This window comes from Anguilla rostrata, chromosome 12 (genome assembly GCF_018555375.3).
Source record: "Anguilla rostrata isolate EN2019 chromosome 12, ASM1855537v3, whole genome shotgun sequence".
Lineage (NCBI taxonomy): Eukaryota > Metazoa > Chordata > Actinopteri > Anguilliformes > Anguillidae > Anguilla > Anguilla rostrata.
The window spans coordinates 16,618,284-16,644,164 of NC_057944.1; the positions used below are offsets into that span (position 1 = coordinate 16,618,284).

At 49.7% G+C, this 25,881-nt stretch overlaps 1 protein-coding gene across 16 annotated transcripts; it reads right to left on the bottom strand.

The window, feature by feature from the left end:
• Positions 1–31: 31 nt before the first annotated feature.
• Positions 32–25,331, bottom strand: lrch3 (leucine-rich repeats and calponin homology (CH) domain containing 3). Of its 16 annotated transcripts, none has more exons than XM_064301257.1 (21): positions 24,977–25,328; positions 17,747–17,891; positions 16,714–16,840; positions 16,073–16,178; positions 15,296–15,432; positions 14,754–14,863; positions 13,083–13,176; positions 12,538–12,658; positions 11,749–11,891; positions 11,284–11,360; positions 10,823–10,871; positions 10,020–10,148; positions 9,872–9,919; positions 8,346–8,426; positions 7,700–7,780; positions 7,459–7,492; positions 6,955–7,068; positions 5,748–5,848; positions 5,197–5,334; positions 4,889–4,966; positions 32–2,822 (listed from the first exon to the last, which is right to left on the bottom strand). In XM_064301257.1, exons 1-21 carry the CDS (start codon positions 25,218–25,220, stop codon positions 2,679–2,681), a joined length of 2,301 nt encoding a protein of 766 aa, XP_064157327.1. In that variant the 5' UTR covers positions 25,221–25,328; the 3' UTR covers positions 32–2,678. The 16 variants fall into 16 exon arrangements, with proteins under 16 accessions (XP_064157327.1, XP_064157339.1, XP_064157332.1 ...); XM_064301269.1 differs by lacking the exon at positions 8,346–8,426 and adding an exon at positions 9,517–9,570 and having other exon boundaries at positions 24,977–25,327; XM_064301262.1 differs by lacking the exon at positions 32–2,822 and adding an exon at positions 3,311–3,522 and having other exon boundaries at positions 24,977–25,329.
• Positions 25,332–25,881: the final 550 nt, after the last annotated feature.

Consider the following 25,881-nt stretch of genomic DNA (forward strand, 5'->3'; position numbering starts at 1 on the left):
TATTCTAACAGACCCGAAAAACACACAAAGGCAGAGGTGGGAAACTTTTATTGATACATTTAAAAATAACAGCCAATGTTCATTCCAGGACATTGTTTCATTTTTTTTTCTCCTGTCATTTTAACCCAAGAGAGTGGGATGCGAGAGGGTGCATTTAATTAGAAAACACTGGAAAAGTTCAAACGAAAAGTAAAAATGTTTGGCTGTAGGAGGGGGCTGTTGCAAAGGAAAGTCCTTTGGGGTAAACAGAAAGAGCTACATACTTATAAACGTATGGAATGTATTTATTTACTGTACAGAGTCATGCAGGGAACAACCCTGCTGTAGTGTCACATGATCGCTGCAAGGAACCGCCCTACTCGTGTAAAAAAAATCACAAGAAAAATCTATACATAATTAAAACAACACTTGTAACAATTTAATCATAATGAAATCACTTTTAACTTCCCTTTTCAAAACTCAAGGTCAGTAAAAAAGTAAGTTAAAATGGTAGAAATATACCTTGTGTTTACATCTGTTTTTTTGTTCCCCCCTATTTTCTGTATTTATCATTTTTGGCCACTCCCTATGTGAGCCCAGGATATGAGTACCACAGGAGCTAAAAATCCCTCCACCCACATCACTGTCAATCACAATCTCACAAGTAGGGCAGTGATTTCAGCCCATCACCAGCAACACTGACATCACTGACAATCTGACATCTCACCCTGAATTAGCACAAGCACCGACTCAGGCTCACCCTGACTTAGTACAAGCACTGACTCAGGCTCACCCTGAATTAGCACAAGCACCGACTCAGGCTCACCCTGACTTAGTACACGCACTGACTCAGGCTCACCCTGACTTAGTACACGCACTGACTCAGACTCACCCTGACTTAGTACAAGCACTGACTCAGACTCACCCTGACTTAGTACAAGCACTGACTCAGACTCACCCTGCCTTAGTACAAGCACTGACTCAGACTCACCCTGCCTTAGTACAAGCACTGACTCAGACTCACCCTGCCTTAGTACAAGCACTGACTCAGACTCACCCTGCCTTAGTACAAGCACTGACTCAGACTCACCCTGCCTTAGTACAAGCACTGACTCAGGCTCACCCTGACTTAGTACAAGCACTGACCTGGTCTCACCCTGATGGTCAGACTCCCAAGTACTGACCCAGTCAGACGATCAGCCTCGGTCTAAAACGGCTTAAACGCGGTGCCATGCAGCTTCACTGTGAAACCCGGGAAGAGGAACCACGTGCTGGCATACAGATGAAGGACGCCCTTTGGCGAAAAATCTGAAATGAGCCCATCCCTGCTGAGGGATGACCCATTTTACGCTCACTAAATACACAATGTCTGCTCCGAACAGCCCCTTGTTTCCCAGAGTGTGACTCTCGCAACCGAAGAGGCCTGGGCCACAGTGCCGAGAGCGTGTTAGGAGACACATCAGCACCTGTTCAGCACACTGGGTCTGCACACCCTTTAAACCCCACAAGCCACTTCTCTTCTGCACAGGAACCGCTCCTCAGTATTACTGCATTGCTGTCACTGATTAAAATCCCCACTGCGAGTGCTCTGTGCAGCAGTTCTGCGCAAAGTGGACACAGGGTTCTACAAAGCTTTTAAAACAGCGTCTTTCTACCGATACAATACTGTCGCTTTAGTGTGTTACCCTCCTCCATTATACGCTGACTGACAGTTATTTATGAATTTAAAAAGATAAAAAAAACCTATTTTAGCTTTATCTACATGCCGTGAGAGTGGAGGCTGGAGAGAAATGCCCAAAATGCAGTTCTGCATGCAAAGAACTATGTACAAAAAGGATCCCGAACAGGGTGTGGGACTGGCTCACCCCTCCAGGCCTGCCACTCTTCACAAGCCCAAGGGTTTATAAGGGGGGGTCTCTGGGTCAGGCTAACCTTTCATTTATTACACAACCATTTATTTTGCAATGTAACTGAACTTAACAGCTGCATCAACTGCCCCTGATGACTAGAGTCATGTGACCCCCCTCTGAAGTGACACGGCCACTGCACAGGACTAAATGGCAGACAGCCCATGTTACCAAGGCAACTGGCCAGCCCAACTCCTACCTGCACACGCATGACTCCAACCTTTAATTAAGACAGGATAACTGTATGGTACAGAAATATGCTTTTGCAGAGACATGGTGTGTGAAAATATGAGTTGGAGAGAAGACAAACGCTCTCTCTCCCCCCCCCCCCCCCCCCCTCTCTCCCCAACCTCTCTCTCATTATCGGCCTGTCCGCAGTGGTCATGTCTTAATATGCCCGTAAGTCAGTCTGTCTCAGTGGCTGTTCTGAATGGCTACTTCTGAAGCGCATTCTGTGCAGCTACTCACTGTGCGTCATTCAATCCTCCTCCTTCTCTTCACTCCCCCCCTCCGTCTCTCCTGTGCCTCGGAAGTCAGGGGATGAGTGCTCTCTTAGCCGGCTCTCTTGGCCGGCAGGAGTGCGTGTTGGTCTCAGTTGGTTTCTCACTGTGATTTGGCAGTGGAATGCAGGGGCGGGGCTAGGAGTGTTCCGTGGGCAGGGTCTGTGGTTGTTGCGTTCAGTCTCTTTCAGGCATGGAGTCACGGAGGGGTGTGAGGGGCGATGCAGCTGAACCACAGGCTTCCTGTGTGTCCTATCGTCTGTCTGTCAGTCTGTTTGTCTGTCTGTCTGTCCTACATGACCACTGAAGTGGCGCTGGTGGTAGGAGTGGATGGGGTGTGTTTAGGGGGGGCCAGGTCCAGCAACGCACTCACTGTCCCAGCCACCTGGGGGAGCCCTCTCTCCTCCAGGATGTGGAGAGGCAGGCAGAGCTGGCTCTGGGGGTGGGGGTGGGGCCACAGAGGTATAGGGTTGAGTGAGGAGGCATGGGGGGGGGGAATGAAACAAAATAAGAAAGAAATCAAAGTTGGTCAATGGACAAACAAACAAGATCATAACTATGAGCAAAATAATAAGGAATCAGGAAGCAAACAAAACGTAAAAGAAACTAAATGAGCATGCTCATGAAGAAAGGCAGGTAGTGAGGGACAGGTGTGGGAGAGTACAAAGGGCAAAGGGAAGCTTGTAGGGAACCACCCTCAGAGGCAGTGCTGAGCAGGAATCAACCAATAGAAGGCCGTGGGGGTGTGGTCATCAGTCAGAGAAGTGAAGCAGAGAAAGCTCATTTCCTCACTGGTGTGAGCGTGTGGATGTGACTGGGCATGTGCACGGCTCCCAGCCACAGACCTGTGAGGGTAATGTCTGTGTGCAGGTGTGGAGGATTGTGGGAAGTATCTGTGAGGACAGACACAGAGAAATACAGCAGTTCTTTCCTCGATCTTTATTAAGAGCAGAGCAGTGGGAGGTCTGTAGGTGACCGTCACGCAGGAGTTACAGGCAACTGGTACACACACTGCAGCTATAGTGCCGGGTGACTTTTGGTTAACTGCCCTCAGCTTAATCAGGCCAGCGTGCTGGGAGGGGTGAGGGCGCCAGCAGGAAGCTTATCCAATCACTGGCGTTCGTTTTGGGCCTCTCCTGAGGAGTAATAAGGACGATTGAAAAAACATTTCCAAAAATAGATCGACGTTCCTTTCAAAGCGTAAAAAACGACACACACTTAAAAAATGCCACTCGAAACCAGCAGAAACACGGGCGGGAAGAAATACTTTCAGATTCAGGCGTGCTCAGGTACGCTCTGGTACTGTGTGCTCAGGTAACTCGCCCGGTTCAGGTGTGCTCAGGTAACTTGCCGATGTTCAGGTTTGCTCAGGGAACTGGCCTTATTCAGGTATGGGGTGTTTAAGTGCTTTAAGTCTCTCCCCAGCCTAATGGCACTGTCTCTTGGTCTGGTACAGGAAGGTGGGGGAGGGGGGAGGGGTACTTGGGCTGCTTACAGGACACACCCACACACAAAGTAAGGCACAGAGGGGATTGGGTGGGGGGGAGGGGGGGGGTGCTGGACAGAGCAGCACAGAATACGCTAAATTCCCTGACGGGTCCACACTGCTTTCAGGGGGCTGAAGGTCCAAGAACAAAATGAGCCACTTCTCTGCCTCTCAGTTCCAAAAAACCTAAGGAACAAGGACAGCAAAACCAAGAAAATGGCTCTGGCAAAGAAAAATAAACAGAAGATAAAGTTGCATTTACAGATGCCAGCCCACGCAGACCAGCTTGCGCTGTCAGTCTTAAGGCAACGTAAGAGTCCCATTTCACGGTTGTGCTTTTCCGGAATGTTCTGGCAGACCGCCGGAGTGCGGGGGAGTGTGGGGCACTGCGGTGCACCGTCCGTGCCGGAGGAGTGTGTGTGTGTGTGTGTGTGTGTGTCTGCGTGCTATTCTGAGGACGGACCGGTACGAGTGCTTGACGGCATACGGAGGTTAAAGTGGAAAGCGGCGAACGATGACGTGATCCCAGTGTGACGGAGGGCAGCGGCCGCAGTTCAGAAGCTGGGCACCAGGTGGCAGTACAGCGCGCACAGCAGAGACATGATGGACAGATAAAAGAGAGCGAAGCCAGCCAGCTGAGCCGGGGGCGAGGGCAGGAGCGGGGGGGCGAGAGACAGCAGGGCCTCCACCATCCTGCACACGCACTCCCATTCACCTCCCAGCACCTCCCCCACAGAACACAAGCGATCCTGTCCCAAAAGGGGCCGGGCGGAGGAGGAGGTGAGGAGGAGTCAGAGCAGGTGAGTAGTACGAGAGGAAGAAGAGAGGAAGGCAACAGTGAGAGCGAAAGCAGGGTGATGTGAGAGAAGGGGAAAAGGTAGAGAGAGAGAAAGATCTTGTTAGTAGCAGACAGCAGGCAGTAAGCTGAGGTTATGAAGCTCAGATTTAATAGTGTGTTTGTACCGGAGCACCAGTGGGTATGAGACATTAACAGAGTGAACTCCAGGCTGTCTCACCTGTGGAACCCCGATCCTGCGACACGCCTCCAGGAAGTTCTCCACATTCCGCCTGCACTTGGCCATCGTCAGTTTGGGCTTCACAGACAGGCCGACAGAGATCACATCAAACAAACTGACAACAGCTAGCAGTGAATTCATCACTTGCAACAGAATCCTTCCAAGACGAAACACACACACTCAAACACTCACACTCAAACTCACTCACACTCACTCCCAATCTCACTCTCATTCTCACACTCTCATACTCGCACTCAATTTCAAACTCACTCACTCCCAATCTCACTCTCACTCTCACTCTCACTCACCACAGCGGGTGAGGGCACGTGGATGCTGGGTACAGAGCGCGGCCTGATGTGATTGGCCAGGTGGCAGAGCACCACCCCATCAGTCAGCGCTGCCCCCAGGTCGCTCGGCAGCGCCACCTTCAGCCGACACTCGATGTTCTGTGAGGAGAGCGCGGACATCAGCCCGGGGACTACCCCCCACTACCCATCAACCCCTGCTGCTCCCTCCCAATCTCAGTCTACTGCATCTCATCGTGCCTACGCGCTTTAAAGAGCAACTTCCTGTTCATTACACGATTCCATTTTAAACGCATTTATAAAAAATATAAAAAGGTGTCTTTCTGAGTACACGTGATGGGGTGTGCGGTTTGTGTCCAGACAGTGTGTGTGAACATTGTGAGTACCATGTGACAGGGTGTGTTGTGTGAACACAACGTGACAGGGTTTGTACAGTGTGACACAATGACAGTAGAGTGTGTGTGCAGTGTGAGAGGAATTTTGTGGTGTGTGTGAATGTCCGTAGTGTGTGAGCAGTGTGGTACAGTAGTGGTTGGCCGCGTGTTACTGCTTACTTTGCGTAGCTGTTCCACCAGCTTTGCGTCCTCCCCCACGGGACCCTCAGGCTGAGGGGGCCCTGACTCCTCTGACTCGGGTCGGGGGGCCCCCACATCTCCTGATACGGGGGGGGGGGCGGTAATGAGAAAACAGAAGGAACGAGAGAGGAACAGAATGAGAAAGGGGAAGTGAGAAAACAAAGGAGGGAGGGAGTGTGAACACACATAGACATTGTTCCCTGCAGCATTTCAAAACGAACGTCTGTCCTGATAAGTCAGGACAGCTAACAACACCCATGACTAAAGGCTAACTTATAAGTAACTTAATTGACATGATCAATAGCATTCTTCGCTAAGGGCTAACTGATGAGTAACACAGTTAATATGACCAATAGGACTCTTCACTAAGGGCTAACTGATGAGTAACACAGTTAATATGACCAATAGGACTCTTCATTAAGGGCTAACTGATGAGTAGCACAGTTAATATGACCAATAGGACTCTTCACTAAGGGATAACTGATGAGTAACACAGTTAATATGACCAATAGGACTCTTCACTAAGGGCTAACTGATGAGCAACATAGTCAACAGGACCAAAAGTACTCTTCACTAAGGGCTAACTGATGAGTAACACAGTTAATATGACCAATAGGACTCTTCACTAAGGGCTAACTGATGAGCAACATAGTCAACAGGAGCAAAACACTCTTCAAGGGCTAGATGAGCACACGCAACAGCCAAGCACTCTTCACTAAGGGCTGATGAGTAGCATTCTAAACTGCTGTAGTGGCAGTGGGGGCCAGCACTGCTCAGACAGCTATCTGAGCAAATGGCTGTTTTGAGACTTCATTTATTTGCCTCTTTTTTTGCAAACCATCTAAAACTCTGGCAGGCAGTAAAACCAGCTGCAGGATGCAGTTAGGACTGCAGAACTCCTGCCTGTCAGTGTTTGATAGCCATCATAAAAGCTGTTCACACTTATATTTTAGTCTTGAGAACATTTTGCCTGTACCCATCACAGTGACACACACTCCGTTTTGCTGAGTCATCAGGGGGAACAGATTAACTTTGAAGGGGCACATGCAAAGGCCCATGCCACACACACACACACACACACACACACTCAAAATCCACAGTACTAACACAGATAGCATATCTGTAAGATACAATGCCATAAGCATGCAGGAAAGAGGGCAAGATGTCTGCGTGTCACAAACCCTACCTCTCTTCCTCTCCTCTCTCTGACCGAGTCGAAACAGGAAGCTGTCAGGTCGTAGGGCAGGGCCTCGACAGGAGGGCATAACAATGGGGCCGGGGTAGGTGGGTGATTGGAGGGCTATGGGAGGGAACACGAAGCAAGCAAATAGGAAGAGGAGTGGCGTTGCGATGTTGCGTAGGAAACCGCTGCTTATCACAGCCTAGAGAAAAGGGCACACGGGGTGTGTGCTTCCCTCTACAGGTCTGGAGGGAGACTGCAGGCATGTATTTTGGGGGGGGGGGGGGTGCGAGGGGGGTTCAGAGTGTAGAGACAGTTCTGAGCCTCTGCTGGGCGTCTCACTGTGATGTCACACGAATGATGCGCTCACCAATAAGCACAGAGATTCCTATGGACACCCATTCCATTACGCACAGGTTGATACTGCAGGTTGAGGAGGAGCAGGAGCATTCCTGCTACAGACTGAAGCAAGGCAAGTGCACAGACAAAATACAAATACGAGGTGCTCACCTGTAGGAGAGAGTGGGGGGCGCTCCTCTCCCTGCTGAACAGACATAGGGGGCGGGGTGGAGAGCAGGAGAATTAAGACACGTTAACCAATCATAATCCAGACAGAATGTCACACCTATACTGTAAGCTCTCGCGCTGTTCCCTCCCACACACACTCCTCACACCAACGACACACTGACGCCGAGAAAGAAGAGAAGGCACACGGTTTCTCTCCACAGCCACTCCAGGCCAGGCGCAGTACCTGCAGCGGGCAGAGGGGGGCAGCGTCGGATGCATCAGCAGCGTGAGATAGGCAGCCATCAAGGGACATCCCAGAGAGAGACTGAGATGAGGGGAGTGAGAGGGAGAAGAGGGAATGGAGAGAGAGGAAGAGGGGCAGAGGAAGGGGCCAAAGGAGTGATAAAAGAATAAAAGAGTGAATGCAGGCCAAGATGAGCAGAGGAAACAATGTAAGAATGAATGAAGCAAGAAGGGGACAGATGGATGATAAGCAATCCAGAATTTTACATGTAACAGCAGGGAGGGAGAGAGAGAAAGAAAAGGTGAGAGCAGTAGAGAGGAGTATTAGTTTCTGCAGCAAAACATGAAGCAGTTACAACACACACACCATGCAGCAGACACAAGACACAAGTACGTGCATGTGTGTGTGAGTGTGGGTGTGTGTGTGTGTGCGGGTGAGAGTGTACGTATGTGTGTACACGTGTATACGTGTGCGTGCGGGTGTGAGTGTATGCATGTGTGTACACATGTATACGTGTGCGTGTGCGTGTGTGTGTGCGGGTGTGAGTGTATGCATGTGTGTATGTGTGTACGTGTGTATGTGTGTATATGTGTGCATGTGTGTGCCTGTGTGTGTGTCTGTGCATGCAGTGTACACTGTCAGTCACCTGCTTGTGTGTACCAGGCCTCCTCTTTATAGTGTTGGTGTCAGTGTCTATCTCAAACACCATGAGGGGCTCGAACCCGCTCTGGGCCGGGCGGAATGCACAAAGGGGAGAAGGGCGACAGAGTGGGGAGGAAAGAAGAGAAGGTCTCAGCTTAGGCAAGCAGAACACTGCGCAGCAAGAGAGGTTAGCAGGTCCCTCAGGAAGGGGCTGGCGCTGAAAACAGTTAGCATTAGCGGCAGGAGACAGACAGGGAGAATCAAAGCACCCTGAAGAGAGGGCAAGCCCGCCAACCAGCCCAGCCATTTCAGCACTGGAGCTTCAGTATTCCTAGGAGCAGTGCACTGTGGGAGAATTATACAAACCCTTGAAAAGAGATTCTCTTTCAAAGTGAGAAAACACTTCATCTGACCTTTCCCTGACCATAAGGTCTCTGAATTCTCCACACACATTGGAAGACTGTGGCATACAGAAAGACTGCTCACAGATAAAGGCTGTGTGCGATACTGCAGGACGGAGGAGGCTTCCCGCACTCGGTCAGAATGAGCTGGTCATCAGTGCGGTTTCTCACTGACTCTGAGTGCACCAGTGTAGGCTGAATACAGCGCTGTGTGACATCATGTCTCTATTAGCAACCGTTCCATGTGAGGCTCTGTCTTTTAGCAATGTCGACTGGATTGACTGAATTTTACACAGAAAAAAACTGGAAGCGTGCCATCCTTTTATGGAAGAAAAGAAACCCCAAACAGCCATCTTTTTCACACGCATACAAGTGACGCACATGCACACTCACACACACACGCACGCACACACACGCACACACGGGTAACAATAAATAAAAAAGCTGGACAGGAACATGCATACCTTTATTTACAGGAAAAAGAGAGTAGGAAGAGAGCCTTCAACTGAGAGCTTTTCAGCTCTGAAGTGAGATAGAATATACAGACAAGAATATTCCGGACAGACACAGAATGAGAGAGCATCAGTGTGCAGCAGGCTGGTTATTAACTGCAGTCCCATCTCTGCTAAGCAGAGCAGAAACCCAAACAGTCAAGGTCAAGGCCCCATGCTGAGAGACTGAGGGGGAGGAGTTTATCAGTGAGAGGTTATTGGCAGGTTAAGGACAGTAAAAATGGGGGAGGGTGGAGGGATCGGTCACTCCATTCAGCCTTACCATGAAGAGGGCGGAGTCATCGGTGTGAGTGGAACGTCTGGAGGGGTACAGGCTCTGGGGGAGGGGCGTGTTGAGGAAGGGGTGGGGAATGAGAGGAGAAGGGGAAACGTAAATAACACAGCAGGGTAGAGGGCCGTGGGGTGTTTCGGGAGGGGGCACGAGCGGGGAGGGAAGGCTGGGGGGTGGGGGGGCAGCTAAACACATTTCAAAGTAGCGACGCTCCACGAACACACAGGAAACAGGAAGTCCCTCATTCCTCACTTCCCCATCTCCAGCTGACTTTGAAGTAAGACGGTGAAGGACAGAAAGGCAGAGGGACAGAGAGATGGAGGGATGGAGAGAGACGCATGCTCACCTCGCTCTCCGTGGGGCTCAGGGTGGTGGGGCTCTGAGCTGCTTTGTGCTGAAAGAGCAAAGTCAGAGATATCCAATCAGCATCTGGCCTGCTCATCATACCCTAAACCACTCACTACATTCCCCTGTTAACATCCTCACTCACTGACCTTCACGTAGCTGACGACGGCCTCCCTCTGCGTGTGGCGCGTTCTCTGCTTCTCCTCCTCGTACCGCTGCGCAGCGAGCTGGGCCTCCTTCCGCACGCGCTCCACACCGCCGCCCGACCCCAACACTCGCTGAGGGAGGGGGGAGAAACTTAACACATGGGCTACAAACCGCATCTCGCACCTACACACACATACACACACACACACACACACACACACACACACACACACACACACACAACACACAACACACACCACACACACACACACATACACACACACACACACACACACACACACACACAACACACACACACCACACACACACATACACACACACACACATCACAACACACACACCCCAACACACACACACATACACACACACACACACCATCCACACACACATCAAATACACACACACACACACACGCACACCATAAATACACACACACACACACACACTCAAACACACACACACACACACTCAGACACACATACACAGGCGCACACACACACATACACACACATATACACACTCACTCGCGCACGCGTACACACACGCACATACACACACATACGCACACACACACACACTCAAACACACACACATACACACACACACGCACACATATGCACACGCACGCATTCACACACGCATACATATGCACACGCACGCATTCACACACGCATACATACAGACACGCACACACACATAAATCCAAAAGGAGAAAAGACACACTCTCGTTCAGTCACACCCACAGACAGGTACACAAGTGCAGAGAAAGACACGCATGCAGTACCTGGGTGTGTGAAGTAGAGGGCACTGTACTTACACCATCCATGGCACTCCTGAGAAGAATGAAGGCAGACAGAATAAACTTGTGACTTCACACATTATAAACCAGAGACTCTATAAATGCATACACATTAGACAGCCACAGCATGGACACCTGTAACAGCTGTACTGTGTGAAGACCGGTGCTGTGTACTCTGTACTGTCAGTGTGTGGGGTGGCCAGCCCTGGGCCTGGAGATCCAGAGCCCCTGCAAGTTTTGTTGACACTCCTGCAGGCGTTTGATCATTGACACTATTTGATCATTAAAGTGAAAAGCAGCAGATCTTGTGGCTCTCCTGGAGCAGGGCTATAGACCTATGACCTATGATGTAGGTCTGCTGCATCTGTGTGTGTCTGTGTTTGTGTGTGTGTGCATGCACGTTTGTGTGTGTGTGTGTGTATGTGTGTGCATGCGCGTCTGTGTACCTGTTGTTTGTAGCATTGTGTCTTCGTGGGTCATCTGTTCGAGAATCTCTTGATGAGCTGGACTTCCCTGGGGAGCCCTGTGAAGAAAACACACAAGAATGAATATTAACAATCTCAACACATACCATACACACGCAGACACACAAATACAGGCACACACACACGGCACACACACGCGCGCACACACACGCAACGCGCCACACACACGACAGCGCACACACACCACGCACACACACACACACACACACACACAAAACACACACACACAGCAACACACAATACAGCACACACGCACACAACACACACACACACACGCACACACAACACGGCACACACACACACACACACACACACACAGCCATCATAACCCAAAACACCACACACACACACAGTCTCAGAAACGTCCCCTGTCTCTCTCTCTCTCTCTCTCTCCCCAGTCAGGCAGTACTGCTCTGCAGTGCCCACCTCCCCGGTGATGCGCTGCTCCATGTAGGCCATGAACTGGGAGCTCAGGCTGACTGACCCCGCCCTCCGGCTGCGCCCCTCCTCCTCTTCCTCCTCGCCCGCGCAGCTGTCGATGAAGTCGATCTGCTCCAGCTCCGCCTCCGCTGGAAGAAGGCGAGTCGGGCAGACAGAGTGAGAAACAAACACAGGGGACAGACAGAAGGACACGGACAGACACACAGCAGCCCCATCCACGCCAGCTGTAGCTCATCACCAGAGCTGCTTTTACCCAGTGTGCTGCAGCAAACCCCTTCGTTTGTGTGGCTAAGCTCTTTAATGCATTCGATCTGATGCACCCATATATGCCACTCAAAGCGGACTCTGAAGGGTGCTACAGGGAAGCGCTGCTGCCGGCGAGATCAGGGATCAGGCCGGAGAGTTCAAAGGGACTCTGAACACAAAGCCATCAAACGGTCACAGGGGTTTTAAATTTAAAAGAATAACACTTTAGAACCTAAACACAAAATGTCACCGTGCCAAGTGCATAATGAACACACCACATGGCAATCTGTTTAAACTTAATGGGAAAGCTTTGCTGGAAAAAAACGTTAATTGAGAGTTCAAAGAAAGAGCAATCCATTTCAAGATACTTTAATTACATTTTAAAAGGCATTGGGACATGCGGTTTGTATGATCTTTGACCTGTGTGAATGTACTAATGTTTTTTTCCAGGGCTTTTCTTTGAGGGACACTGGTTAGTGTGAGCGGAGGCGGGGCTTTAGTCAGGCTCCACCCCTCCCTGCTGCTCACCTGTGCCATTGGCCAGGAGGGCCCCCGTTCGGCCCTCCTCCCGCTCCCTCTCTCTCCGCTGCCTCTGCTCCTTGGTGATCTCGGCCACTCGCAGCGGCAGGTCAGACAGCTCCTCCGTGGGCTGGGGAGAGAGGGATGGAGGGAGGATGGAGGGAGGGATAGGAGGAGAAGAGCAGAAGAGTAGATAAGTGAATAACTGTAGTGCAGTGAATAGCGGTGTGGGGCTTGTGAGCTCCAGTCTCGATGGTTACAGAGTGAACACAAAGCCTGAGACAGAGGCTACTGCCCTCTACAGGCTACAGGCTACATGCTGTAGGCTATAAGCTACATGCTACAGGCTACAGACTATAGGCTACAGGCTGCAGGCTATAGGCTACAAGCTACAAGCTACAGGCTACGTTAAAACACTGAAAACATCCCAAATGCTGAGAATTCACACGCTGGTGAGACACCAGCAACAAGCCTGGGGAAGAGCAGGGCATTGATTATTCTGCAGCGCCGCCATGATCAGCAGGATCAGCAGGATCTCTGCTGCTCTGTCTCACCTCGTTGCCTGACCACCTCTTGTCCCCACTGTCCACACTGTTAAAGCCAGAGTCCAGCGCCCCATATGGCCGGCCAGGATACAAGTCCTCCACACTGGGAGGGAGGGAGCGAGGGGGAGAGAGAGAGAGAGAGAGAGAGGGGGGGAGGGAGGAGGAGAGAGAGAGAGAGGGGGAGGGAGGGAGGGAGAGAGAGAGAGGGGGGGAGAGATACAGAGAGAGAGAGAGAGACAGAGACAGAGACTGACTCATGTCTGTCATGTCTTTTTCATTTTGATTTTGTCATAAGCTTTTGCTGTAAAATTTTGCAAGATGAATGAATTGATTTAATACAGAGACACATCATGAATTAATTAATCTTATAGAGAGACACATGATGAATGAATTAATGTTATACAGAGACACATCATCATCATTCATCACTAAATGGGCACGCAGAAGGCCAGGCGACAGACAGTCACACGTGACGCACATGAGCGCCTATATCTGTTACAGCCTGTCTGAACAGAAAGGTGCCTCTGCAGAATCACTCAGTACCCAGCAAACGGGGTAAACCTCAGGCTCTCAGGCCTGCACCACATGAAGGCCTGATGGAGCTCCCATTTCAAACCACGTGTTACAAGCCAAAGCGCACCTCCCCATAACCTTGTGCTGAGAGCCCGGGCAAATGTGTCTATGCACGTGAGTGTGTAGTGCAAGTGTGGGAGAAATGTGTTAAAATGAGTGTTAAAATGAGTGTAAACTGAGCACACCCGTGCACGTGTGTGTGTGTGTGTGTAAATGTGATTGTGAACACACCCATGCACGTGTGTGTGTGTGTGTGTGTAAACGTGATTGTGAACACACCCATGCACGTGTGTGTGTGTGTGTAAACGTGATTGTGAACACACCCATGCACGTGTGTGTGTGTAAACGTGATTGTGAACACACCCATGCACGTGTGTGTGTGTGTGTGTGTGTAAACGTGATTGTGAACACACCCATGCACGTGTGTGTGTGTGTGTGTGTGTAAATGTGATCGTGAGCACACCCGTGTCTGGATTTTCTTCCTCCAGCCTGACCCTCACGCTTGTATTTCCATCCTCAGACACACCTCTCTGCTGCTTACACTCATCCTTCCCTCCCTCTATCACTCCCTCCACCTTCCACACTCTTCCTGTCCATCTCTTCCTGAGAGGCGGACAGGGAAACACTGGAGTGCAGGCCGTGTGTGTGCGCGCGTGTGTGTGTGTGTATGTGTGTGTGCGTGTGTGCGTGCATGTGTATGTGTGTGTGTGTGTGTGTGTGCGCGCGTGTGTGTGTGTGTGTGTGTGTGTGTGCGTGCATGCGTGCTTGTGTATATGTGTGTGTGTGTGTGTGTGTGTGTGTATGTGCGTGCGTGTGCGTGCGTGCGTGCATGTGTGGGTGTGTGTGTGCATGTGTGCTTGTGTGTGTGTGTGTGTGTGTGTGTGTATGTGCGTGCGTGTGCGTGCGTGCGTGCATGTGTGCTTGTGTGTGGGTGTGTGTGTGCGTGCGTGCATGTGTGCGTGCGTGTTTGTGTGCATGTGTGTGTGCGTGCGTGTGTGCGTGTTTGTGTGCATGTGTGTGTGCGTGTGTGCGTGCGTGTTTGTGTGCATGTGTGCGTGCGTGTTTGTGTGCATGTGTGTGTGCGTGTGTACCCATTTCCCCTTTTACCAGGATCCGAAGGCCAGCGGTCTCCGGTCAAAGTCTGGCAAATCCGGCGTAGTCTTACATGCCTCTATATTCAGATACTTAAATATGTGAATCTTCCCCTTTATACAAATCTGTATGGGAGAGAGAGAGAAAGAAAGACAGAGAAGAAGATCAACACATATTAACACCTCATTGCACCCAGAACACTTTTCCCTTGGATTCAGAACCAGAAGTCTTCCTGGGAAACAACGGCTTTCACTCGGATAAAGCACACTTCCCCTGGAAAAGCACTCCGTCACTCAGCTCAATATATCTGATGAGACACAATTCTGGGTGTGGCTGTTGTCCTTATAAACATTGCTGTGTGTGTGTGTGTGTGTTAGGGTGTGTCTGTGTGTGCGTGTGTGTGTTAGGGTGTGTCTGTGTGTGTGTGTTTGCATGTGTGTGTGTGTGTGAGAGAGAGAGTGTGTGTGTGTGTGTGTGTGTGTGTGAGAGTGTGTGTGTGTGTGTGTGTTTGCGTGTGTGTGAGAGAGTGTGTGTGTGTGTGTGTGCACGCGTGTTACCTGTGCAGGCGGGCTCTGTAGGGGGTTGTTGTCCAGTATGATGCTTTGCAGGTGACGCAGGTTGCGGTAGCACACTGGAATGGACGTCACCTTGTTACAGGAGAAGTCCAGACGCACCAGGGGCAGCTCAGCCAGCTCTGTGTGAAAACCAGCGCAGCGTCAGTATGAAACCAATGTGAATACTGCATCATTTAGAGCTTCACTGACCGCTTTTTAATCAGTACTGCTGCATGTAGCATTTACAAACCATGGAAAACAGACAACAGAAAACTCCTGACTGGCCACTATGAATGACCTCCCTGATAAAGCAGTCGCAGAAAGGTGCAGTGAGACGAGGAACATCCTGCTGAACGACCCGTCTGTCCATGACCACAGCCCCACGTGCGCTTCAGCCAGACGAGCCTCTCCACGTCCCCAACACGCCCCTTTACTGTGCTACTAAATAATGAGGATTTCAGCTGGTCTACGCCTTTAGGTGAACTGGATACAGGCCAAAAGCAGCACATCCAAAATGATTTGCATTCCCTTTGTGAGACACATCGCCACCCACTGGTGAAGATAAGAGTAGCACAGGCCAACTGATGAGGACTTACAGTAGTTTCCAAAGAAGCTATTTTTTATGATTCCTGCACCTGTCACTCTCACTGTGCTGTTGTGAAGAGAAAGACCTTACTCTGAGCGTAAGGGCTCTAAGGTGCCCTTTGGAGGGGACCCAGGGGCAGGCAGCCCTCTGGCTGTGGAGCTCTGAGGCCCGAGGTCAGGGGGGAGGCCGCTAACCTGGGGGCAGGTGCACCAGGTGGTTTCGGCGGATGTTGAGGTCCCGTAGCGCCTCCAGCTGGCCCACCTGGGGAGGCAGCGTCTGGATTTCATTGCAGCTCACGTCCTGGCACACAGAGAGAGGAAGAGGGAGAGAGGAAGAGTGACGCATTACGTCCAGTACGACTCATCCTCCAAACGGTGTGACAGTGTATCATCAGTAAAGCGTAACAATATCAGTGCAGTGTAACAATACATGCTCAGTACAGTGTAACAGCATATGGTCAGTACAGTGTCAGTACATGGTCAGTGCAGTGTAACAGTATATATAGTCAGTACAGTGTCAGTACATGCTCATTACAGTGTAACAGAATGTGGCCAGTGCAGTGTAACAGTACATGGTCAGTGCAGTGTAACAGTATATATGGTCAGTACAGTGTCAGTACATGCTCAGTACAGTGTAACAGCATATGGTCCGTGCAGTGTAACAGTATATATGGTCAGTGCAGTGTAACAGTATATAGTGTCAGTACAGTGTCAGTACATGCTCATTACAGTGTAACAGAATGTGGTCAGTGCAGTGTAACAGTACATGGTCAGTGCAGTGTAACAGTATATAGTGTCAGTACTGTGCATGCATATCCTCAGTGCGGGTGACTCACCAGTTCAGTGAGCTGCTGCAGCTGGCCCAGCTCCTCAGGCAGAGACACCAGCTTGTTGTTGCAGGCGATCAGCACCTTGAGAGGCAGACTGCACACTGGGGCTGGCAGGGTGCTCAGCTGGTTCCGACTGGACAGGGAGAGAGGGAGGGAGGGAGGAAGGAAGAGGGAGAGAGGGAGAGAGAAGAAAAAGGAATTATACATGTGTCAGAGAGGGAAGGAAGGAGGCAAGGAGTGAGAGAGGGAATTATATATGTGGGAGAGAGGGAATTATATACATTTGTGAAAGAAAGGGAGAGAAAGAAAGAGAGGGAATTGTATACATGTGTGCGTGAGAGAGACAGACAGAGAGAGAGAGAGGGCTCCATATAAGGGAAAAATGACTTGTAGAGAACAATAGCCTCTTTTCCACAACAGGAACCTTTTCCAGAACTTTTCCACCAGATAATTGAACAGCTTCTCAGCTTTTCTCAAAATATATATATTTCAAAAACACAAAAAATGGAAACAGCTGGGGGAAGCAAGTAGAAGAGCTCAGCCATTAATCAAATAAAATCCCAGCATGCACAGGGCTGTGTAAAAAAAGTTTAAATGCTGGAAAGATCCGGGTGCCAATAATTACTGCTAGCACCAGTTCCTGAGTTCAGCAAAAAAAGGTCCTGAGTTCCAGAAAAGGTTCCTGTGGTGGAAAAGGGGCCACAAGAGCAGAGCTCAGTGACCCTGAAAGAGGAGTGATGCAGATCAATGATATGTGAACTGTGTGTGAAAGAGTGTGTGTCTGTGTGCAGGTGTGCGCTCAGTGATACTGTGTGTGAGTGTGTGTTCAGTGATACTGTGTGTGAGTGTGTGTTCAGTGATACTGTGTGTGAGTGTGTGTGCAGGTGTGTGTTCAGTGATACTGTGTGTGAGAGTGTGTGCAGGTGTGTGTTCAGTGATACTGTGTGTGAGAGTGTGTGCAGGTGTGTGTTCAGCGATGGTGTGTGTGAGAGTGTGTGCAGGTGTGTGTTCAGTGATACGGTGTGCATTTGTGCGTTACCTGATGTTGAGGCAGGTGAGGGCCTGCAGGTTGAGCAGACTCTCGGGTAGAGAGCGCAGGCAGTTCTGGTACAGGTTGAGGTGCTCCAGAGACACGAACATGCACACCTCCACAGGGAGCTCCGGCAGCCGGTTGCGGGACAGGTCTGCACAGAGAGGGGGGGGAGGGGGGGCGTGTGAGACACCCTTTACCGCCGACAGGACCGCGCTGCGCCGCGCCGAACCGCGCAAAGCCAGAACCCTCTCCAAACTGCCTTCGGCCCGGGGTGGACTTACACTGCAAATTTAGCGTTTTTATTTATGAAACTGGGTACTTAGCTAGCTGACAACACATAGAACACACATGATTTGTATTAGCGCATTTTGCAGTGGTGCCATTAATATGCACACAGCTCCTCATGCTTCCTGTGGCACACTATAAAGCCTTATTATACAGGATTTTTAGGCTTGCGTCTGCATGCTGTCCAGGTTCATTTCAGCAGCTGCTCCCCTTGTGTACATTTCAGTGACTGCTCCTCCTGCCAATCTGTGTACATTTCAGCTGCTTAGACAAAGGCCTCTCACCCTCCAAACATGTTTACTGTTCTTCCTGATGAGGAAGAGGTAAGAACTCACTAACAGGTGCAAAAATGTGCACGTGAGCATGGCTGCACACACACACACTCACACACACTCACACACACACGTACACACACTCGCGCACACGTACACACACGTACACACACGTACACACACGTACACACACGTACACACACACACACACACACACACTCACACACACACACACACTCACACTCACGTACACACACTCACACACACGTACACACACACTCACGCTCACGTACACACACTCACACACACGTACACACACTCACACACACGTACACACACGTACACGCACTCGCGCACACGTACACACACGTACACACACCCACACTGACGCAGGTATAAATACCCGGCGAGGCTGGCGGAAAGCTGCAGAGAGAGCGGGGGTGTGTTTCCCCTCGGGCCCCAGGCGGCCTGCGTGGCTCTCTCTCGCGCGTGGTGTATAAATAGCGCGCGGCTTCCGCGTCTCTGAACCGCAGCGGCTCTCGCTGTGCGCCACCGTGATAACCGCCGGCTTTCAGGTGCAGGCCGCTCGCAGCCAAACAGCCCCTCTGCCGCTCTGAAGGACGCAGCGCTAGCAGACACACACGCACGCTGCACAGAGACACTGTCCACAGGGCCTCGGGGAAACAAGGCCTCCTCTTCCCGGCACAAGGCCCTGGTCTCCCCCCACATTTAAACTGAATCTGATCATAAAAGGTTTTAAAAGCTTCAGCTGAAGCTGAGGAGTGAATGCTCAGGCCCGCAGTGACGATGAGCACGGAGGTGGGAGTGTTTCCTCTGCTTTATCCAGACCGGGTGCCGCAGTAACACTCTGCAAACGCGCCCTGGCTTCATTTCCTCTCAGAGCTCATGGTAAACCCTAATTGCGGGTGCGACTGGATCATGTGATGTTTACCGCGGCCTGCTCGCACGCAGAACGGCGTGGCGGGGCGTGCGGACGGCTCAGTCTGGACGCAGCGCTGCGCGGTGACCTCACTCCGGCGTGTTAAAGTGCATCTGCACTGCATGTGACACGCACAGACTCACAGTACGGCCGTGCACAGCCGACGTGCTGACACGCAACACAAAAACACCAAGGAAACACACGCTGCATGCACACCATGTACGTGTGCCTCTAACATCTCTGATAACATGCCTCATCTTTCCAGCGCCTTGCTTTTATGGAGTAATCCTCCACATAACTGCAAAACTGAAGCTCTGAAGAAATAACACACACACATAAACACACACATAGCATGAAATGCATTTGTATGTAATTATCTCTGAAATCCAAACATTTCTCATGTCTGGTATGTGTGCATATGACAGTGTTATGGCGTGTGCATCTAAATGAATGCAGGCAGTTCTTGTGCGTATTAGTAAGTGCTAGCTGCAGTTGCACATGGCTGTCTGTTTGTGTGCTCAGGGGGTTAAAGGTTTGTACGTCTGCACACAGCGGAGTGTTTTTGCAGCTTGTGTATATGGATAGACACGGTCACATGCCAGGGTGTGTGTGTGTGTGTCTGTGTGTGTGTACACGTGTGTGTGTGTGTGTGTGGGTATGTGTGTGTACATGTGCGAGCGTGTGGGTGTTGGTGTGTGCGTGTATGAGTGAGAGTGTGTGTTTGTGTGATTATGCATGTGTGTGTGTAAGCTGCAGAGTGGATGCTGTGCACAGTGATGGCTTTTCCAGCTCCTGTCTATATTTATCTGTGCAGCTGTGAGTGGGATCCGGGATGCAGGAAGGGCTGCTCTCACAGCTGCTTCATCCGCTGGAGTCCCCACAACGCACTCATACACACACACACACTCACACACATACTCACACACACTCACACACACTCACACACACTCATACACACACTCACACACACTCATACACACACATACACATACACACATACACACTACACACACACTCATACACACTCACACACACAACACACACACACTCACACACACAACACACACCACACACACCTCAACACACCACACACACACACACTCACACACACTCACACACACTCATACACCACACACATACACATACACTCATACACACTCACACACACTCATACACACACACTCACTCATACACACACACATACACACACACACACACTCACACACACACACACACTCACCAACACACACATACACACACACACACACACATACACACTCATACATACACACACACACACTCATATACACTCATACACACACACACATGCACGCATTCACAGTCACACAGGTACACACTCATACCTACACACACACACACACACACACACACACACACACACACACACACACACACATACACACACACACACACAGTCATACACACACACTGCTCCAGACAGTAAGACAGACACCTGAGAGAGAAGCAGCACTAGCACTGATGCCCCTGGACAAACTGCCTTCATAATAAACACAACAAAAGACAAGAGATTCACCGCAGGGCCGGAGAAACTGAGACGCTGGGGTTAACACGGGCAGGCAGGCAGGCAAACACACACAATACAGAAACACTGCAGGCCAGAAGCACTGGAGACCTGCTCGGCTCCACCAAACAAGAGTCCCCTCCTCTGCAGAGCTCAGCTCCCCCCTCCTCCTCACTTCTTTACTTATCTCTTTCTCTAAATGTCCTTTCTCACCTTCTCCCACTCTATCATCTAGTGAGAGCAGCACAGTGTCACTCCCCCCCCCCCCCCGTCCGGTCTGTGCCACCCTTCTCAGGCCCTCTGTCCTCTCTCACACAGGCCTTCTTCACAGAGAAGCTAAACACGGCTGTGAATTCCCCTCCCTGCTCTAAATATGGTCATGTGCATTGACAGCTCGGCTACAAAAGGGAGCGGCAACAGCTAGCATCAGTCCAGCTATTAGCAAGTAGCAAAAGAGGATGTGTGTAGCTTACTGTGCTGATGAGCATGTGTTTACGTATGTTCTATAAGGGGAATCACAGTCTGGCTAGCCAACAAACAAAAGCGTCATTTTATTTGTGGGCTAAGAACTTCGAACGACTTGACAAAACCACACTGGTTTGGCCAAAAATGTATTCTTTAGCAAGAAATACGCTGAGCTCATGGAATTGCTTATCAGGAACTAATTTAGAAAGTCGTTGTTCTTTATTCGTCCGTGAAGCCTCCCACAGCCAATCTTTAATAAACATGAGCTGTGACAAAAACAGTTCAAATGAGCTGGCAGATATGCTCCCTGCAATAGTCATACGTGTTCACGTGTACAAACACAGGGATCCACGCTAACATTTTTTCCAAGGAGCACATAAAATTTCTCTTAACTTGAAAAATGACCGTACAACCCCAAACATACAGCTGGACCGGGGTAGAGACAGAGGAGTTGGGAATGACCAAACGCAATGCTGTACGGTGTACAGACACAGACACTTCACTCCAGTCAGGAGGGGCTCGTAACTCAGTGATCCAACCAGCACAGATGGTGCCGCGGCTGTCGGGACCTGATCTCCCGCGGTAGCTGAGTGGCTAGAAATGAGCGTGAGGGGATGACCCATTTTTCCAGGAATCTGCAGAATAACTCTGAACGCTCACTGAGAATCCCTGAGCCAGTCAGAGACAATGTAGACCTGGGGCAACAATGACATATGTATTGGGCCGGGTGGGGTGTGGGTGTGTGTGTGTGCGTGCGTGTGTGTGCGTGTGTGGGGGGGGGGGGGGTGCCGTTCCAACTTCCGATTGAGGGAGTAAGCCGAAGCCAAACATGCAACAGTGCTGTAACTGTGCACTAGTTTCACCAAACCTGTTATTTCACACTTCTGTTTTGTGGAAAAAAGGATTGGACGCATGACTGAGAGAGGACATAAGGGATCTAACTGAAACATCTGTGGGATTCCAGTCATATAGAGAACCTGAGAGAAAAAAGGTTAGTTAGACAGATATGGAAGCGCTACTAAAGCATCACTGAACTGGAGTGGCTACCTTTGTCCTTGTCTGCGATTGAAAAATGAAAGAAAGCAGCCGCTCATTCATTTTACATATCAATCCTTCAGTTCTGAAGATCATTCTGTTATTGTAAACACCCCAGGACAGTAGGGGTAGATAGAATAGGATTTTCCTGGTTGCTAAAATGCTAATTTGTCCCGATGAACAGGCCCAAGAGGTCCCTTGTGTTGACTTGATTTAATAAAGTCCACAGCCAATCACAAAATGAGAGGGAACAAATGAAGGAATCCAGCTGATGGCCTCAGAACAGCACATCATGTCTGTCTGTCTGTCTGTCTGTCAGTCTGTCTTCGCTGAGACATTGACAGCGGACTCTGCTGTTGCTTTGGGGCATATTGGAGAAAAGCAGACATACACACAGAGCAATGACTGTGCGCTCCAATTCCCCTCACTACACAGATAACACAGTGATCTGCACAGAGCCCCGAGCAACACAAACACATACACATACACTCGCTCAGAAACACAGACATGCATGCATGCACACGCACACACACCCACTCAGATGTATACACATATGCACACACATATATGCACATACACACAAGACACACACACTCATTCAGAAACACACACGCGCATGCACGGACAATCACGCACTCACACGTATACACACATATACACGCACACACACACACACACAAGACACACACACTCACTCATAAACACACATATATATACACGCACACACACAAACACACACTTCTCATAACGCTCATGTGACTGAACAATGCGGGGGGGGGAGGAATTTCCACGATGAGGGAAAGCCTCGTCATGCATTTTACTTTTGCTATTCTCGTTTTGATAAAATCATCACAGAAATATGACAATATTACTTTATCTCGATTCAATATTCAGTGTGTGGACCGGATATGTTTATGTTTTTGTAGGATTATCTACTGATACGGCGAGACTGCTATCTTGACAGGCGTAAGCACCACCAAAGACACCTCCAGCTCGCTTCAGTTACTCATTAAGATGTGTAGCTTCCGGGGCACTTCTGCGTGTGCGAGTCTGAGTGCATCTGAAGAGCTGTCTCTCTCAGGCTCTACCCTCTGTCACTCACTCAGATAATAAAAGGCACAATTACCGTCATGTGACAGTGTGGCCTGGTAAACACAAGGAAACGTGTGCGCATGGAGAAACTGCTCCACCCTCCTCTTGCTCACTTTACACATCTTTCAGCAATTTGTGCAATTCCTCCACCTCTCTTTTCACACCATCCCTCCTTCTCTGCCTCTCCTCATCCCATTATCCCCATTCAGCTATCCCTCCTTAGTCTCCCATTGATAATCTTTCTGCACAGTTTATCTCTAGCATTGACAACATCAAGTCCTCCCACCAAGAACCCCTTGTCTCTCTGACAGACACACGTCATTTCTTTATTCTTCTACCTCTGTTCACTCCCCTCTTCTTCATTCCCTTTACTTCAACTCTCTCCTGAAAATCTGTACACTCTCTTCATCCCTCTGTTCTCCTGTACTCTGCGAGTCTGCCAGCTGGTCTGTCCACTTGAGAGCCAGTGACAGACTGGCTCACATGGAAACAGTTGCAGTGCACTGGAGATCAGTCCCGTGCTGGCCATCAATACAACACTTAAACTTCTCTGACCTACATACAGACTGTAAAGCGGCAGCATCTACATACAGTTAATAGAGTTAACAACCCTGCACAAAGCCTGAACATATCAAATACACACTGTATCATCCAATGTGTATCTCTCTCACACACTGTATGATACACAGTGTATAATAGTACAATGATAGTGAGTTAAAGTGTGTGTGTGAGAGAGAGAAAGAGAAAGAGAGATGCAGGAATGTGTATTGAAGTGTCAAAGCCTAATCCTTGCCTTGTCTCAGCATTTGGACCGCTGTACAGATGCAGTATGGTTACAGTCACGACAAATTAATAATACAAATGAATATTGCCACCATAACCCCGTGCTGACGTTTCTCAAGTACGTTAATCTAGTTTGACATGGAATTTGCTATGTTGTTTTCAGTCGTAGCCTACAGCACAGATAATCAAGCCACGTATGGCAAATAAGTCTATAGATATCCAATGTCCTCTTGTCATCTTTACCGCAAATCGGCGGCGATTTTCAGTGAGGCCGCACCATGGCATACGAACGTACACCGACAGTATGTACACAAAGGGTGGGTTACGCAGGTAACGTTATCCTGCAAGCTTTCTACTGTATTGGACACTTCGAAACACCTTTGCTACAAACTGGTCCCTAGGTGAGATGTTTTGACCCCAAAACGAATTCTCTGCTAAGCGTGACTATCACGTCATACAAAATATGGCTCCTCTGTATGTTTTGATTACATCTTTGATTATTTTGTAACTTTGTCTGTATCAACGTTTTAATCATAGCCTCGCCAGAATGCTAAGCAGCTTGTTAGACAACTTCGTGCAGCCCCAAGTTGCGCGCGGCAGCACAGCTAGCTATGTGTCAGTCGCTCTCAAAACTCGTGTTTACCAGCTCGGGTCTGTAAACCACAGCTACCATTTAACTTGGCCAATTAAATATCACATCTCGTCATAAAGCTACATCCACTTCAGGTCGGCTGTCTACCAGCTCAAGCATTGCGTTTCCCCAATAAGATAGCACTCCCTTGCTATCCGAGCCATTTTCCCCGCCCCAGATCGCTGCATACCGGCCCGGGTAGTGTCTGAGAGGTCGTGGTTGGCGGCGCTTCTCGGGAACTCCTTCAGTTTCCTGCCGCTGAGGTTCAGGCAGCCGGTGGCCGCAGCTTCATCCAAAGCCCTGTCCAGCGAACGGTTCCAAGAGGTGGGTCCCACTGCCCCTGGCCCGTTACCGGGGGCTACTGGCACTCTGGTATTGCCGACCGCAAAACTGGGTCCCGGGCTCTCCGTAGACAGCAATACCGAGGCCGCCATTACACAGCTAGCTCCAACTGTCTCTCTCTGCTCCACACAACCAGCAGAGTAGATCCACGCGTGCGCAGCAACTAGGGTAAGTCTGAGGACTGGACAGTGAGGGCACTGAGTATGCGCATTTGCTTCAAACATAAAAGGGTAGGGAATGACCACGGGCACATCAAAGTGCTCTGATTTGAGTGTCGTCATCTCCAACGCCGAACACTGATTTCTGAAAACATAAAATTCCAAGCAATCCAGTACACAATGTGACAATACTATGAAGGCAACAATGACACAAGAAATTGAGTATCAGGCTTTCATTTTGTATTCTACGCAGTGGTAAAATAAAGTCTGATAAAATACGAAAGCGCAAGTAAAGCTACTGTGAAAAACTTTGCGATCGTGTTGAAAAGGTTCATGAAAGAAAGGTTATGATAGTGACTTGTGTTTATGGAATGCAAAATAACAGGAACATTAAATGACCGCAATAAACTGAAAAAAAAATACTGTTGACTGTTATGGTTAGGGAACGGGATCTATTACCATATGTTAATTTTGAGTTTTGATCCTCAATGGCATACTCAAAACTGTAAATTAATTCCATTACAATTTAAGATAATATATAAAACATTTTGTGTATGAGTAATTTCCGTAATAATGACGGTACTTTCCAGGCTTC